Raw genomic sequence first — 13,953 nt, forward strand, 5'->3', positions numbered from 1 at the left:
TACCTTTTCTCGCTGTTCGCTGTTGAATGCGTTGAATTTTTGTGGGTGCAGGTCACGTCGTTTTTGTCTTCTTATTAAAATGTTGCCTCGCCTCCTGCTCATGCTCCAAAAATTCAGCTTCTCAAAAACGCGTATCTCTGTCTATTGTATTTATGAGCAGACTCGCATCTCTACCGCGCACATTATTTGCGAATAGAGTATCACGGTTATCTTTCGCTGGGAAAGAAAGAAATCGAGTGAGGAGAGATAGGACGATGGCATTTTCTCCGTCAGCGGAAAGTCTTCCATCCCCGTCATGGAAGAATGATAAAAGCGCAGCAGCTCTAGTGCGTGGATTGAGAGAGGCTGTGGAATCATGCAACGATGTGACGGAAGAGGATTTATCTTCGAACAAGTTTATTGATTTACTAGTGAGCGGTTCGCACGTCGGTCACGTGCGACCCGACTTTGCAGAGGCGCTTGTAAAACACGGCAAATTGGAAGCAGCGGACGGATACGCTTTATTTAGCAAAAGTGAGAAGGGCGTTGTTTGCTTCGATAGTGAGAATAGATACGCAAGCTCTGAGGAAAAGACACGCGTAGTTGCTGAAGTATTTGAAAAGATGAGAGAACTTTCTTTGATTCCTGGCTGGAGGAGTGAAATGTTCCCAGTCGTTTCGGATGAAGGTGATGTGTGCATGAACGTCGAGCGTGCCTCGGCATCGTTATTAGGTATAAAAGCGTTCGGCGTACATGTAAATGGGTACGTCAATAGTAATAGTAGTGGTAATAGTGAATCAAAAGTATTGCTTTGGGTCGGGACGAGGTCAAAAGATAAACAGACGTTCCCTGGCATGCTTGATCATTTGAGTGCGGGTGGGTTACCCGCCGGGATGGCTCCGACAATATGCGCGGTAAAAGAGCTCGCTGAAGAAGCTGGGGTTCCCGAAAAATACTCGGAGGAAAATGTCAAATCGGTTTCGTGCGTCTCGTATCGCATGTTTTACAAAGAGTGCGTGAAAAGGGACGTATTATTCTGTTACGATTTGGAACTAGGCGAATCATTCGTTCCGAAGCCCGTTGATGGTGAGGTCGAGTCGTTTGAATTACTTCCGCTTGAGCGAGTGTGCGAAATCATCGCGTTTGAACCAGGGCGATTCAAACCGAACTGTGTTCTCGTCATTATTGATTTCGCGATTCGGAAAGGAATAGTAACGTGCGACATGCCCGGGTTCCCAGAGTTAGTTAAAGCGTTGCGTCGATGACGTGAGTGCTTTTGTGATGCGCGCTTATGCTTTTCCTATTATATTTTGTAAATCAATCCTAATAAGTACTATTATTCGACATTCTCGCGTTTAGGTTCTTCGGAGGCGGTAGTGAAACCAACACTAGCATCGGCAGAAGTGGCGGTACAAAGAGGAAGAATTGGCGTTACCAATGTTGTTGTCGGTGGTGGTAGTGGTGTCGCTGCTGCTGGTTCTGCAGTTGTTGGTGGTGCTATCGTCGTTGTCGTTACCGCAGCCACCTTCTTTGGAATAGGTAAAAGTCCTTTCGTCTGTAATATCGCGGTGCGCTTGCGTTCATAGAACGCCTTTTCTTTCGGGCCTCCGGCGCAAGCATCGCAAAACCAATGCTCACACGAGGGAATTTCATCTAATCCGACGCAATACGTGTGCAAACTCCCGTCGCAACCATCACAGATGAGCATTTTCTCTTCGTCATCGCCGCTTTGGCATTTTGAACACAGCATCGTCATCAAAGAGTCAATTGTCGTCCCATACACCACGGCTCCTGGTACTAAATCTTCCACTTTGACATCGCCGACATCCACATCTTCCAAAAGCGGCGTGTTTATGCACCGTTTCTTCAGCTTAGGGTTCAAGCAAGTCCTGCAAGTGCCACATTTAAACGCTTTCCCATCTGGGCCTTTCGCGTACAAATGGTTTAAAGATCTCTTCTTCTTGTTGTTGTTCTGACCAGGCTGTTTCGGTTGCGCCCCCGGCTTCGCCACCGACGCCGTTTCCTTCTTATGCTTCCCTATTCCTGCACTAGTTTTACCGCGCTTCTTCTTCCTAAATGTTCTCGCGAAACCAACAGAGGATGTCGTACCAGTTGACATCAATCCTTCGACCTCGTCTAAAAATCCAAACGTCTGTTCTTTGGTCTCGCGCATCCCCATGTCCTGCTCCTGTCCTTCTTTCAAAGCAGCAAAATCCGCTTGCGTTTCTCGCAAAGCGTCGTCAAACCACGGTGAGCCATACATTTTAGCGTAGTTTTTAAAACTCCACTGCATTGTTGTCGGCCAATTTCTCGACGCGTTTTCTCGCAAAATTCGGAACAATTGTTTTCGATCCGTTTTCACGTAGGCGCCGCCGTTGTTGTACGCAGATTCTACATCTGGCAACGACAGAGTACCTCGTCTGTCGGCGGAAAGAGAAGCAGTCGGGTCGTAAATTGTTTGTTTAAACCACGAGCACATTTGACCCCACGGGTAATGCGGCTGATACTTTTTCGTAAGTGTATTTTTTACGTGAATAGAAATTTTGCTCGCCGTTTGTTTACATCCTGGATCGTGTTCGCGAAGCTGCACGGGAGGCGACATGAAGCCGACAAACTTTTCAGGCGTGAACCATCGCTGAGTACGCGCGTACATGAGTAGAAGATCTGCGCACGCGCAGTGTTCGATACCCAAGTTTCGAATGGAATCCGATACTTCAGCGAGCCATTGTTTGGCTTCGCTCGCCGTCGACGGCGTCATTTTCGATTTTGCGATGATGTCGTCGAGAACCTGTGTCGGATTACCCGTAAAAGTCCGGGTCGTTTTCTTCTCCTTTATCTTCTTCGCAGAGATGGTGTTTGGAACTTCATCTTGTCCAACTGATGACGGAACAGCAGCCAGTGTGGATGCCTGATTCGTATTTATTTTTTTCAAAGGAGGGAGATCGTATCCTTCCGACAACGCCATAGCAATAGCGTGGTCGTCCGCAGTTGAGTCATCCACTGGGCCAGAATTTTGTTCCTTCGTGATCTCTTCTGTTACAGTTGGAGCAAAATCATTCGCTCTTTCTCCTTCTTCTGTTACAGTCGCGATTGTGAGAGTTGCCGTCGTCGTTGTCGTCGTTGTCGTCCCCGCCGCCGTCGTCGTCACAATTTCATCTGATATTTTTTCTCCCTGGCTCGCTTCTTTCTGTGCCTCTTCTTCTTCGATTTTTTCTTCTTTCATCGGCTCCTCCGTCGTAGTTAACGTAAGATTCGCGTCCATCTCCTCAACTTTCGGTGGTAATACTTCCGCAGGAGCAGTGCTCGTTTCCACGACGGCAGCCCTAGTGTCTCGCGAACCCTTTCTTCGAGGTACATTCTTCAGTATACCGCACGCTTTCGAGAGTGCGCCAATCGCGCGCACGAGAATCGATTCTGAACCTGTCCACAAATGTTCGATGATATCCGCCTCAGTAGCTTCCCGCATGAAAGGTTTATCGGACTGCTCAGGTTGTCTCAAGAAGTACTTGATCTTGTCGAGTGTTACGACAATATTCTGTAATCGCGTTGCGACGACACCGTAGGTTTCAGCCTTTGCCCCTTCTAGATTATACTTCACTCCCTTTTGCATGGGCAGATTGCACAGCGCCTCGGGAAGTAATTTCTCCTCCAATTGCACATATCGCAAAATCAAAGATGCCCACTTTACGAGCCAATCTGGTGCTCTTTCACCTGAGAGGGTATTCAATGCGGAATCTCGAATGCCATAATCAGAGAGGAGAGCTAAATCTTCATCAGTCAGCGGTTCCGAGCACGCTCGACAGAGCATAGCGTTTCGATGCAAAAAGTTGTGCTTCTCGTTCATCACCGCGGTAAACGTGGAACTCCCCGCGTAAGAAAGAAACGAGCCACGGCAGTTAGGACTCGAACACAAACAAATAGCCGCTCGAAATTCTTTCTCGCTTTCCGTCACACACGAATAATCCCAGCACAACTCTTCGCCGCATTCGATCTTGGAGTTGGTATAAACTCCTATTGAAAGCTTCCCCTCGTGCGAAATTACCGTGGTTTGACAATTCCCCGCACAAGAATGTGACATTCGAGAAGCAAATTCGCATTCATGCATGGCTTCTACGAATACCGTATCTTTACCTCGAACATCATCTTTCGGTCTCTCCAAAGTGATATTAAAAAACGAGGGAAGCTCTTGATTGGGATTGCGCTTCTTCATCGCGTCGCAACGTTCGTACCATCGCCAGGGAGAATACATCTCGCCGAGATAATGATTAACAAACATACCCGGTTGTAAACCTTCTTTACGGATGCAAACCACACCTACGCCTTTTGGATGCAATCGATAATGCCGCCGCAAAGTTCGCGGATCGATCTCTTCTCCTTCTCCTTCTTCTTCTTCTTCTTCGTTCTTCACTTCCGCTCTATTTTTAGCGGAAACAATGTCGACGTTCTCGTCGACGTCCATTGCCGTCGCCGCACCGTTCGTTTGAGTTCGCTCCGCATCGATTCCATCGGTAGGTCCCTCTTCAGCCGGCAATACACTTTCTTCGAAACCGCTGTTGTTAATATCGGCAGCAGTAGTTGTGGTGGTAATGACTTCATTGTTCCCGCTCCTGGTAGTTCGACCTGATTTTGAAGCAGCGCTTGTGAGCTGCTGCGCTTGTTCGCCCGTTTGTTGCGGATCTTTCGCAGATCTCTTCCCGTCTTTTGTGTGCACTTCGGCTTCGTCAATCTCTTTAATTGCACGAATCAAACACTCTGCCGCACCTTTTGTTTCCACATCCCGTTCTCTCTCCGAGTCTTCCGCGAGATTTTGCGCAGCTTTCTCCATGTCCCAACCTTCTTCATGTAACGCGTGCACCTTTGGCATGAGCTTTTTCGTCAAAAACTTTTCTCGTTTCTTGATATTTTCTGGTCCCTGATATCCTTCTGCTTGCGAAACTGCCGCCAGAACCGCCGCGCGAGTGTAACAGTCCATACCCCATAAATGCCGAATCTCGATATCTTCGCCCAGTTTCAAGGGCACGTGATTCGAAACATCTGGTCGCGCCCACTTCGCCCACGCCGGTAACTCTTCAAAGCTAAGCGTTTGCGGCTTTTCAACATCGGTCGTACCGTTGATAGCCCCGTTCGTGTTGCAATAATCGTGCGTACCATTAATCGTCTCCTCTTTCGCCGATGACTTTTGTGATGGACACAGTGGAACACGATTTTGTCGGTGCGCGTCTAACACGTCTTGGAACTCCTTCGGAATCGGCGGAATGTCCGTCCACCCGGGTGGTAAAGACGTATTTAACTTTTCTTCGATATATTTCGCGTCCAGTTCTGGCATATCCGGCGCCGGTTCGTACTTCTTTAAGGCTTTGTAAGGAATCGGTTCGAACGGCGTTCTCCTCCACGTCGGCGTGGTGAAGTACGGTTCCGTCGATTCGGCTTGCCGCAAAAGGTTCACGACGTTTCGCACGAACGGCGAAACCTGGTTGAAGACTGCTTTCTTCCCTTTCTTCTTTTTCTTCGCCTTCTTCACGTCTGTTTCTATTGTCGTTGTCGTCGTCGTCGGTGCTTCTTCGTCTCCTCCTTCTTCCTCTTTGTTCATTTCACTTCTTTCCTTCTTTTCCTCCTCCCCGGGGAAATCTTCTTCTTCCACTCGCTGTTGCTGCTCTTCTTCTCCTCCTTCTCCTTCTCGCGTCTCTTCTTTCTCCGCTTCTTTCGTTGCATCAGGAAGAGGGGGAGAAGGCTCCGCGCCGTTCAAAAAGGACCCCTGAGTCTCCATCTTTATCAAAGCGCTCTGCAGAGCGCGCTGAATTTTTGAAAACTTTGTGTGTCTGTCTGGCCGGCTGTCGCAAAAAATTCAAAATCAAGCCAAACTTTTTTGTTGTTTGTTTTGGAACAAACACACACAAAACTGAACAAAAAGCCTTCGCAAAGTTGCTCGCAACGTAACGTAACGCGACAGCGATGGGGAGTGGTAAGAAAAAGAAAAAGAAGAACTCGAATCAGAACAACAACAACAACAACAACAATAACACTCCGCAAAGTGCCGCTCGCCAAACTTCTAATGACGCGGCTTTGGCGGACACACCAGAAACACCGAAATTTATTGAAGACCACTTCACTCGTCAAAACGAAATTCAAAAGTCTGTCGAAGTAATAACAAACTCGCCGTTTCCATCTCCTATACTCTCACCAACGCCTACGCCAGCAAAGAAAGTGGTCCCGAAATCAACACTAAATGAGACAAAGTCAACCGATTCAATACCAGCCGAAGCAGAGATAGAAGAAGAACGAGATGAAGTCACTGAAAAAAAGTTGCATTTTATTCACGAGGCAGAAGAAAATACGACAACATCAACAACAACTGCGGTTACTTCACCTTCACCGTCGCAAGCGAGTGTGGGGACCAAAATTGATAAAATCGAGAGTCGAATAGCGGCAGATCCAATACATTCGCAAAGGACACAAACGACTACGCAGACATCCACGACGCTTCTTTTGGAAACGAATCGAGACCTGCGCTCGGCACTCGCAGACAGCATAAGCGAACTCGCCTCCCTGGAAGAGGAGAACGAGCGATTGAATGAACAAGTACGGAAAGAAATAGATATAGAGCGTCCAAAACTGATTGCTGAAGCGTGCGAGGACTTGTCGGAGCGATTGCAAAGAGCAGAAGTGGCGATTGAAAGAGAGCGACGAGAGGCGACGAATGGGAAGTTTGCCTTGACAGAGTTACACGCAACCAAACAAAAGCTCGCGGATGCGTTACAACTAGTGAAAGAGAGTAGAAAGAGTAACGCGAATAGCGGTGAAGAAAAGGCGAACGAAAACGAGGAAATGACAAATGTAGAAACAGAACGAATACGCGTCATGAAGGAAGCGTTGGAGAAAGCCGAAGACAAGGTGCTGGTGATGTTTGCCGATTTGAGTGCGACAAAGGTTGAATTAAATCGTCTTCGAGAAGAAAATACTGAATTAAAAACGAAACATGCGCTCTTGGAAACTAAACTGGAAGATATGCATAACCAGAGAGAGCAAGAGAAGGGAAAGGAAAAGGATTCTGCGCCAGATACAAACGACACGCGAGGGAATGTAGAACACCGCCACGAACATCAACACCAAATAATGATGTCTCCGCGAGCGGTAAAAGAGGAATTAGAACTCGCAAGTCTCATGAAGAAGAACGCGGAGATGCGAGATAGAGAGTCGCACAAGAAAATGGAGGAAGCTGAGAGACAAAAGGACGCGGCGGTGAAGGTTGTGGAGAAATTGCGGACTGAGAATGAAGAGATAAGACGCGAGAACGAGAAGTTGAGACGACGATTTCTTCTCGAGCAAGATAGTAGTAACATCGGTCAAGACGTGGAATTAGCAAGGAACGATAAAGTCCATAGCGGTACTGAGAGAGCAGAAAAGATAAGCGAGAAAACATCTGTAACGAAGAAAGTTGCAGTCGTCGTCGCGAAGAAGCGGGAGAGACCAAGCGTATTAAGACTGCCGAGCTTTGCGTGGTATTTCATATCGGGTAGCGATAAAGCGCCGGAATTCCGCATCGAGGAAGATGATAGTAATTAGAATTGTGTACTCAATAGTAAGTAGCTTCAAAACTTTGTCTCACTAGTAAACTAGCTACAGTACGCTTACTTATTACAACCACGCACACACACACACATGCACTTCAAGCCGTTTCTTTTATTTGTGGAGCTGTGTTGATAACACATACGGGGATGCACGCGTTTGCGACGACATATTTGCAAACACTTCCGAGAAAGAATTCTGCAATGCCGCTTCTGTTGTGCGCAGCCAACGCGACGAGAGTGTATACTTTCCCCGAGAAACGAAGGCATCGTTCGCAAATGATTGACGATATTGTTTTATTCGACATCTTTGCCAACTCCACTGCTTCCACCGAAAACGCGACTTCATTTTTCTCACAAATCTCCCTGAACCATCGTTCAATAGAGAGTTCAGTTGCTTTGCAACGCGAGGCGTTCTGTGACAAAGTGCTCGAGTACTCGCTCACTTCCTTCCTCGGTATAATCGTCAAGAAATGAATACTGCTTTCCTTCGGCTTGATCAAATGCTTCAACACAAACTCTGTTGATATCTTCGAGTGCTGGTGAGAAGCGATATCGATAGGAACGAGAATCCTTCTCTCCTTGACGGTCGCACATACCGGCTTAATGCTCACTTCTTCGGTTGTTTTAATAACAGGCGCTTCATTATTATCCATCGCGCGTCTTCAGCGTCTCCTTTGGTACGTTCAAGTAGGTTCGTCGCGGCGCGCTCACAGGACGCAAGAAGCAGCAGCGATATTTTGACGTCTTTTGTGTTCGTGTATTTTTATTTCAAGTGTTTTTCGATTTTTCAAAAGTGCGAGTTTATTACACGCGCGACGACCATCTATCCCCAAGTTGTATGTGTAAGTAATAACATTTGCGCTAAATCCTATTTTCGTATAGTATTTACAAAACTCCAAAGAATGGGTTCTTCAAGGCGTTATCGATTTCTATTCCAGCCTGTTGGAGTTCCGCGAGCGATATTTTTTCCTTTGGCAAATGTAAAACGTCTTCGCCGGCGTCGTTCTTCTGCTCGCAAAAGCCGCACGTTTTCAAAAACACGTCGCCATCGAACGCTTTCACTCTTTCCGAAAAAGCTTTGCCGTTTACTTTGAGTGTTCTGTATTTTTCGTACGCCTCGTCGCTCCGTTCGCATTCAAAATTTTTCGCGATGTTACCTAGATAAGCTAACAGCGTTTTGTAGCACCTTTCCACGCCAGCGGGATCGGTATCGTTGTGCTTCTTCTTCACGTCGACGAGTTTTTTTCGCAAATTCTCCGCGAGTTGCACGGGGCGCACGACTCCCACGCCTTGTTTTTCTTTTCTTTCCACCTCCTCTTTCACCTTTCGCGCCTTTTCTTCGTTTCGTTTCTTCTCTCGCTCGATTTCCTCCGGCGTCAACTCTTCCGGCAAACCGAGTTTCCTTCGTCTCTCTTTCTTATCTTCCTCGAGTTTCACTCTAATTTTCTCACGAGCTTTCTCTTCTTCTTGTTTTTCTATTCGTCGCAGCTCTGCGTTTCGTTTGAACTGCAGCGCTTCTTCTTTCTTTTTCGCCTCTAAGAGTTCCTTTCCAGACCGTATGCGTTCTTTTTCTCGCACTTTTTCCAACTCTGCTTCTTCCTTCTTTTTCTTTTCGGCGACATCTAAGCGAAGTTTCTCCGCAGCCACGCGCGCTTCTTCTTTCGAAAGTTTTTTCTTCACCGCTGCCGCGGCTTTCTTCTTCGAAACGAGCAGTTGTTCGTCCATTCCTTGGTCGTCTTGGTGTTCGGCGAGCCATTGCACGCACTGCTCGACTGAATCCGACTGCGTCGCGAATAAAACGCGCACGCATCGATTGTGCGCAAATCCCAGCTCCTTTAACTTTTCAACCATCTCTTTCGAAACTTCTGGCTCAACTTTTTCGTCGTCGTCGTCGTCGTCGTCGTCATCGTCGATGATCATGACGTCGTCGTCTTTACTTGAGCTTTTCTTCTTGAGAGGCAACCCGGCATCTTCGCGCATGTCGTTCTCCATCTTTCGAAACTCCTTGGCCGTTTGTACCACGTTGTCGCTCTCTTCGCACGGAACGAACACGCTGTGACCTTCGTTAAAGTTCGCGTGCAATTTCTGTTCCTCTAGGTTTCTGCATCGTTTCCCGCACTCTCGACACTTCATCGTTTTTATTGTTTCCGTTGACTCTGCAAAATCAGCGTGACCGGTCATCTCCCCGTGTGTTTGACACTCCTCCACGCTTTTCAAAAGAAGGCCGCAGACGTTACACTTGAGCGAAACCGCCTTCGCAGCCGACGACATTATTACTCGTTATTCACTTTTTCTTTTATCTTTCTTTCCTCGTTTTATATTATTATACGTTTGATAATAGTATGTAGTTGTTGTTAGTGAGTACCTGCTGCGTGTTTTTTGTATCTCCCGAGAGAGGGAGCTTCGATTTTGACGCATCCCCTACTTTTTTGTTCCTCCTTCAACGTTTCACAATAAGATATAAGAAACGAACTTCTTCTGTTTCTTGAGCTTATTCAAACTAAAACAGACTGTGCATATTTAAATGGAGTTCTCTTCCGCAACATCATCATCGACAGTTTCATTCGAGAACGCGACGGTTATTTTCCCTTGCGTGACGCACGGCAACGTCGGACAACTCGCGGCTGATTTATTGATTTTCAATCTGAAGCTGAAGTCAATCGGCGTTTTGTATCACCCTGATGTTCTTCCAGTTTGCGGCGCAGATCCATTTTCAGAGAATAACGAAGGGACGCCTGCATCGAGTTTAGAGATTTATGCGAACGAGGATGTGAGTTTAGTCGTCGTACAACAAAGAGGAGAAGTAATAAAAGGGTGTCAACGTAAATTTGCTCGAGAGGTGACGAGTTGGTTGAAAATTAAAAGATTTAAGAAGGTTCTTTTACTCGCATCGTTACCATCGACGGTTGGAGAGAAAGATAGCCAAATAGGCGGCACGATATGGCGAACGATCCAAACGCCGAACGTGGTCACCGAAAGTTATCCAAAAGCACAAGGTGAACGTGAAAGCAGCAGCATTGGTGATAGCGTCGATGGTAAAGCACCGATACGGCCTCTGGAATTTGAACAAATTCCAGAGGATTTAAAGAATAGACGCATTCCACCGTGGACATTCGTGTACGAGTGCATTAAGCAAACGCTGACAACACAATTTCTAGTCGCTTTGTGTTCCGAGGGCGATAACAGCGTAGATGCGGATAGAATGGCATCTCGTGCTTTAGAAATGATAGACAACGTAGGCTTATTCAATACGGCTGATTTGCTATTGCCGACGAACGAGTTACGGTGGGCGACGCCGCCGAGTTGGAAGAGAGTCTACGGCTCGTTGATTAAACGAAGCGTATTTGCATAAAAACTTAAAAATGAACTAGCTACAGTACGCTCACTTATTACAACCACGCACACACACACACATGCACTTATTGTTATACATTTTTTGAACGCTTAGATTGCCATTCTTTGTTGAATTCCTCATTTTCGTCTCTCTGAAAAGACACGCGGGAACAAAACAGGTTTCCTCGTCACAACTCACAAAAAAAGAACGCACAAAACGCGCGCGTATTAAACACACACGGATACGTTTAGGAGTACCACAACGAAGGAGGACATCGTCATCGTCACACCTTTCACTACTAATTAAAAACACTCGAGTTGACCGCCTTTAGCAGCAGCAGCACAAGCCCCTTCGTCCCAGGGACACCCGTTTTTTGCGCGCATTTACACTTTTGGGTAATACGGTTGCGGAGATGCTGGGTAAATGTGCCCTTGAGGAGATGCTGTAGCCGGTTGGTAAGTGTACCTCTGCGGAGGTGCTGTAGCCTGCGCAGGAGCCCATTGTTGAGGCTGAAAAGCGTATGAAGCCGGCATAGCCGGCACCGAAGGCCCGTTGCTGTGTATCACATGGTGCGTGACTTGTACCTGTGGCGGCACCCGCTTCTTCCTACAAATTACCTTCCATATAAAGCCAAAACAGCAAAGCAGGCATGGTATGAGAATGCCAAAGAAAAGCCCCATGTTGAGAGGGGAGCAGTCCCCACCACTGCAGGTCTTGCTCCTCTTATTTATTTCCTCCATCGCCGCACATGCGCACGTCGGTTGCATGGTGTCGTCGCACTCGCACTCGTCCGCGTTCATGTCGTACAATGTGCCCTGCAAGCTCGATTGAACAGACTTGAGATTGTAGGTGGTGGAGTCCGGATCTTGGGGCCCGTCGATGGCCCACGAGTAGTTTGCAATGTTCGCGTCTGTGCAGCTGGCGTAGTCGAATTTGCTTTCACTCGAGCCGCACTTGGATTCGGGTTTATATTCGCCCATGCTCAGTCTCAAAGCCTCGAGCGCGCATGCGTCGAGCGAGGCGGGTTCGCACCAACCCGTCGAACGGGCCAGGAGCTCTTCCTGCAACACGCCCTCCTTGCCCTCCGGCTCACAGTCGTCCCAGCATCCTCCCTCAACGCTATCCGTATTGCACGAGCCGCAGATGCCCGAGGTTGCGCACCAAGGCACCGGCCAGTCCGTGGTCGTGCAACCTGATAACATCTTTCCATGGTACGTGTACGTCTCTCGGCAGGTACACCCCCTCTGGGTCCTGGTGGAACCGGTTGGATCTGGAACTTTATTCTGGAGCAGGTCGCAAACGGTGGCATCCACCCCGGCGACTCCCATCATGTGCCACGGCTCACGGGTCTTGTCGTACACTGGAGCAACAACCGTGGTCATCGCCCCCCAGATGCTGGGAATCGACTCGTACGGCTCAGACCACGAGTAGCCTTCGACCTTGTTGAGAGTCTTGAAGAGGGCGTAGTACTTGTAGAAGGATATCATCGAGCGCTGCAGACCCGACTCGTCGCCGTCATTCGCTTGGGTGTAGATGGCGCCCGTCTTGCACGAGAGGTCTTTGAGACCCTGCGCGTCCACACCATCGCCGAGGCCAACGACAAAGAAGTGTTCGTCGCTGTGAGTGATCTGTCTATCCGTGATGGTACTCGTGGGGTTGCCGTCTCCTGTCCATTCGCCGTCCGTCACCAAAACGTAGGTTGTGTGACATCCCGCGCCATAGTTCTTCTCGTTCGAGTCGTCCACGAGCTTGAACGCCCTTTTAAACCCGTCAAGCATGTTTGTGCTTCCGCTGGGGCTGAATCCATCGATAAATCCGGAGAGAATCTCCTTAAACTCCGGCATGGCACGGGCCAGGGTGGTGAGATCGGCATAGGTACTTGCGTAGCTGTTGAACTCGACAATACCGATAAAATCGGCAAACGTGGTCGCGTCGAGCACGGCCTTCGCCGCTTGCTTGAGCATGTCGATGCGATTGTATTGGGACATGCTACCAGAGGTGTCCAGGATTAGAACCACGTTCTTGGGTCCGGTGGCGCCGGTCATGTGCCAGGGGCGGATGCGGGCATCGTAGGTGGTGCCACACGTGTCCTCAGCGATGTCCTCGTCCCAGACGATGCCCGGAAAGTTGATCAGGACCCCGTCCTTCGACCCGTAGAAGAGCCATTTCGCGTCGCCCAGCTCAATCATGCTGTCGTACAGACTCGTCAAGTTGGCGTTGATGTGATTCGCTTCGCACGCGGTGCGTTTCACAGAGTAGTCGCTCGCGCCAAGGTTCGGGGAGGTCTTGATGACGCTGTTCCTCGTGTCGATCGTCCTGCCCGCGTTGCACCCGCAGCCTCTGGAGTTGCCATAATTAAAGTGGCAAAACGGCTCGCTAAGCTCGGCACTGCACGAGGAGTAGATCTCGCACGTCGAGTTGTCGAACGTGCCGGTGTTGATGTCGACCGCGGCGGTCTCGAGGCTCAGCTTGAATTCGTCCAAAGCATCCTGCTTGTGATCCAGAGCGGCGTTGAGATCCGCCTGCGTCGCTGCCGAGGCAGTGCCTGCGAAGATATACAGCGCGAGCGCGAGAGAAAGTCTCATTTTCTTCCACGCGTTCCCCCAACTCTCGCAAACTTCCGCAACCAACACCCCCCACCCGCAAACTATACTAAGGTCCGTAACTTCGGGAACTTCTCGCGACTTCGGGAAAAACGACGACGAAAAAAATCGGTTTCTATTTCTTGACTTACGAGTGGAGCCGAAGGCGACTTTCGTTGATTGAGATGATTAACGGGGTAGAGGTACTTTTGCAATCTCATCGGGTGATAACTTTAGGCGGGTGTAGGGTAATTTTTTAGGGTTTAGGGTTTAGGGTTTAGGGTTTAGGGTTTAGGGTTTAGGGTTTAGGGTTTAGGGTTTAGGGTTTAGGGTTTAGGGTTTAGGGTTTAGGGTTTAGGGTTTAGGGTTTAGGGTTTAGGGTTTAGGGTTTAGGGTTTAGGGTTTAGGGTTTAGGGTTTAGGGTTTAGGGTTTAGGGTTTAGGGTTTAGGGTTTAGGGTTTAGGGTTTAGGGTTTAGGGTTTAGGGATGG

General features: G+C 48.5%; 7 protein-coding genes across 7 annotated transcripts; 3 read left to right on the top strand and 4 right to left on the bottom strand.

Moving 5' to 3' along the window:
• Positions 1-152: 152 nt before the first annotated feature.
• On the top strand, positions 153-1,244 carry Bathy05g05150 (thiamin pyrophosphokinase-related protein; the record flags this gene model as incomplete). Its single annotated transcript, XM_007512948.1, has 1 exon — positions 153-1,244. The coding sequence occupies one exon, from the start codon at positions 153-155 to the stop codon at positions 1,242-1,244; it is 1,092 nt and encodes a 363-aa protein (XP_007513010.1).
• Positions 1,245-1,315: 71 nt separating this feature from the next.
• On the bottom strand, positions 1,316-5,746 carry Bathy05g05160 (predicted protein; the record flags this gene model as incomplete). Its single annotated transcript, XM_007513235.1, has 1 exon — positions 1,316-5,746. The coding sequence occupies one exon, from the start codon at positions 5,744-5,746 to the stop codon at positions 1,316-1,318; it is 4,431 nt and encodes a 1,476-aa protein (XP_007513297.1).
• A 185-nt stretch (positions 5,747-5,931) lies between these two features.
• Positions 5,932-7,542, top strand: Bathy05g05170 (unknown protein; the record flags this gene model as incomplete). The annotated part of the gene is made up of 1 exon (XM_007513219.1): positions 5,932-7,542. The coding sequence occupies one exon, from the start codon at positions 5,932-5,934 to the stop codon at positions 7,540-7,542; it is 1,611 nt and encodes a 536-aa protein (XP_007513281.1).
• Positions 7,543-7,645: 103 nt separating this feature from the next.
• On the bottom strand, positions 7,646-8,200 carry Bathy05g05180 (unknown protein; the record flags this gene model as incomplete). The annotated part of the gene is made up of 1 exon (XM_007513278.1): positions 7,646-8,200. The coding sequence occupies one exon, from the start codon at positions 8,198-8,200 to the stop codon at positions 7,646-7,648; it is 555 nt and encodes a 184-aa protein (XP_007513340.1).
• Positions 8,201-8,432: 232 nt separating this feature from the next.
• Positions 8,433-9,818, bottom strand: Bathy05g05190 (predicted protein; the record flags this gene model as incomplete). Its single annotated transcript, XM_007512847.1, has 1 exon — positions 8,433-9,818. One exon carries the CDS (start codon positions 9,816-9,818, stop codon positions 8,433-8,435), a length of 1,386 nt encoding a protein of 461 aa, XP_007512909.1.
• Positions 9,819-10,071: 253 nt separating this feature from the next.
• On the top strand, positions 10,072-10,899 carry Bathy05g05200 (Proteasome assembly chaperone 2; the record flags this gene model as incomplete). Its single annotated transcript, XM_007512997.1, has 1 exon — positions 10,072-10,899. The coding sequence occupies one exon, from the start codon at positions 10,072-10,074 to the stop codon at positions 10,897-10,899; it is 828 nt and encodes a 275-aa protein (XP_007513059.1).
• A 365-nt stretch (positions 10,900-11,264) lies between these two features.
• Bathy05g05210 (dihydropyridine-sensitive l-type calcium channel) lies at positions 11,265-13,466 on the bottom strand (the record flags this gene model as incomplete). The annotated part of the gene is made up of 1 exon (XM_007512862.1): positions 11,265-13,466. The coding sequence occupies one exon, from the start codon at positions 13,464-13,466 to the stop codon at positions 11,265-11,267; it is 2,202 nt and encodes a 733-aa protein (XP_007512924.1).
• Between the last annotated feature and the right edge of the window lie 487 nt (positions 13,467-13,953).

This window comes from Bathycoccus prasinos, assembly GCF_002220235.1.
Source record: "Bathycoccus prasinos genomic : chromosome_5".
NCBI lineage: Eukaryota > Viridiplantae > Chlorophyta > Mamiellophyceae > Mamiellales > Bathycoccaceae > Bathycoccus > Bathycoccus prasinos.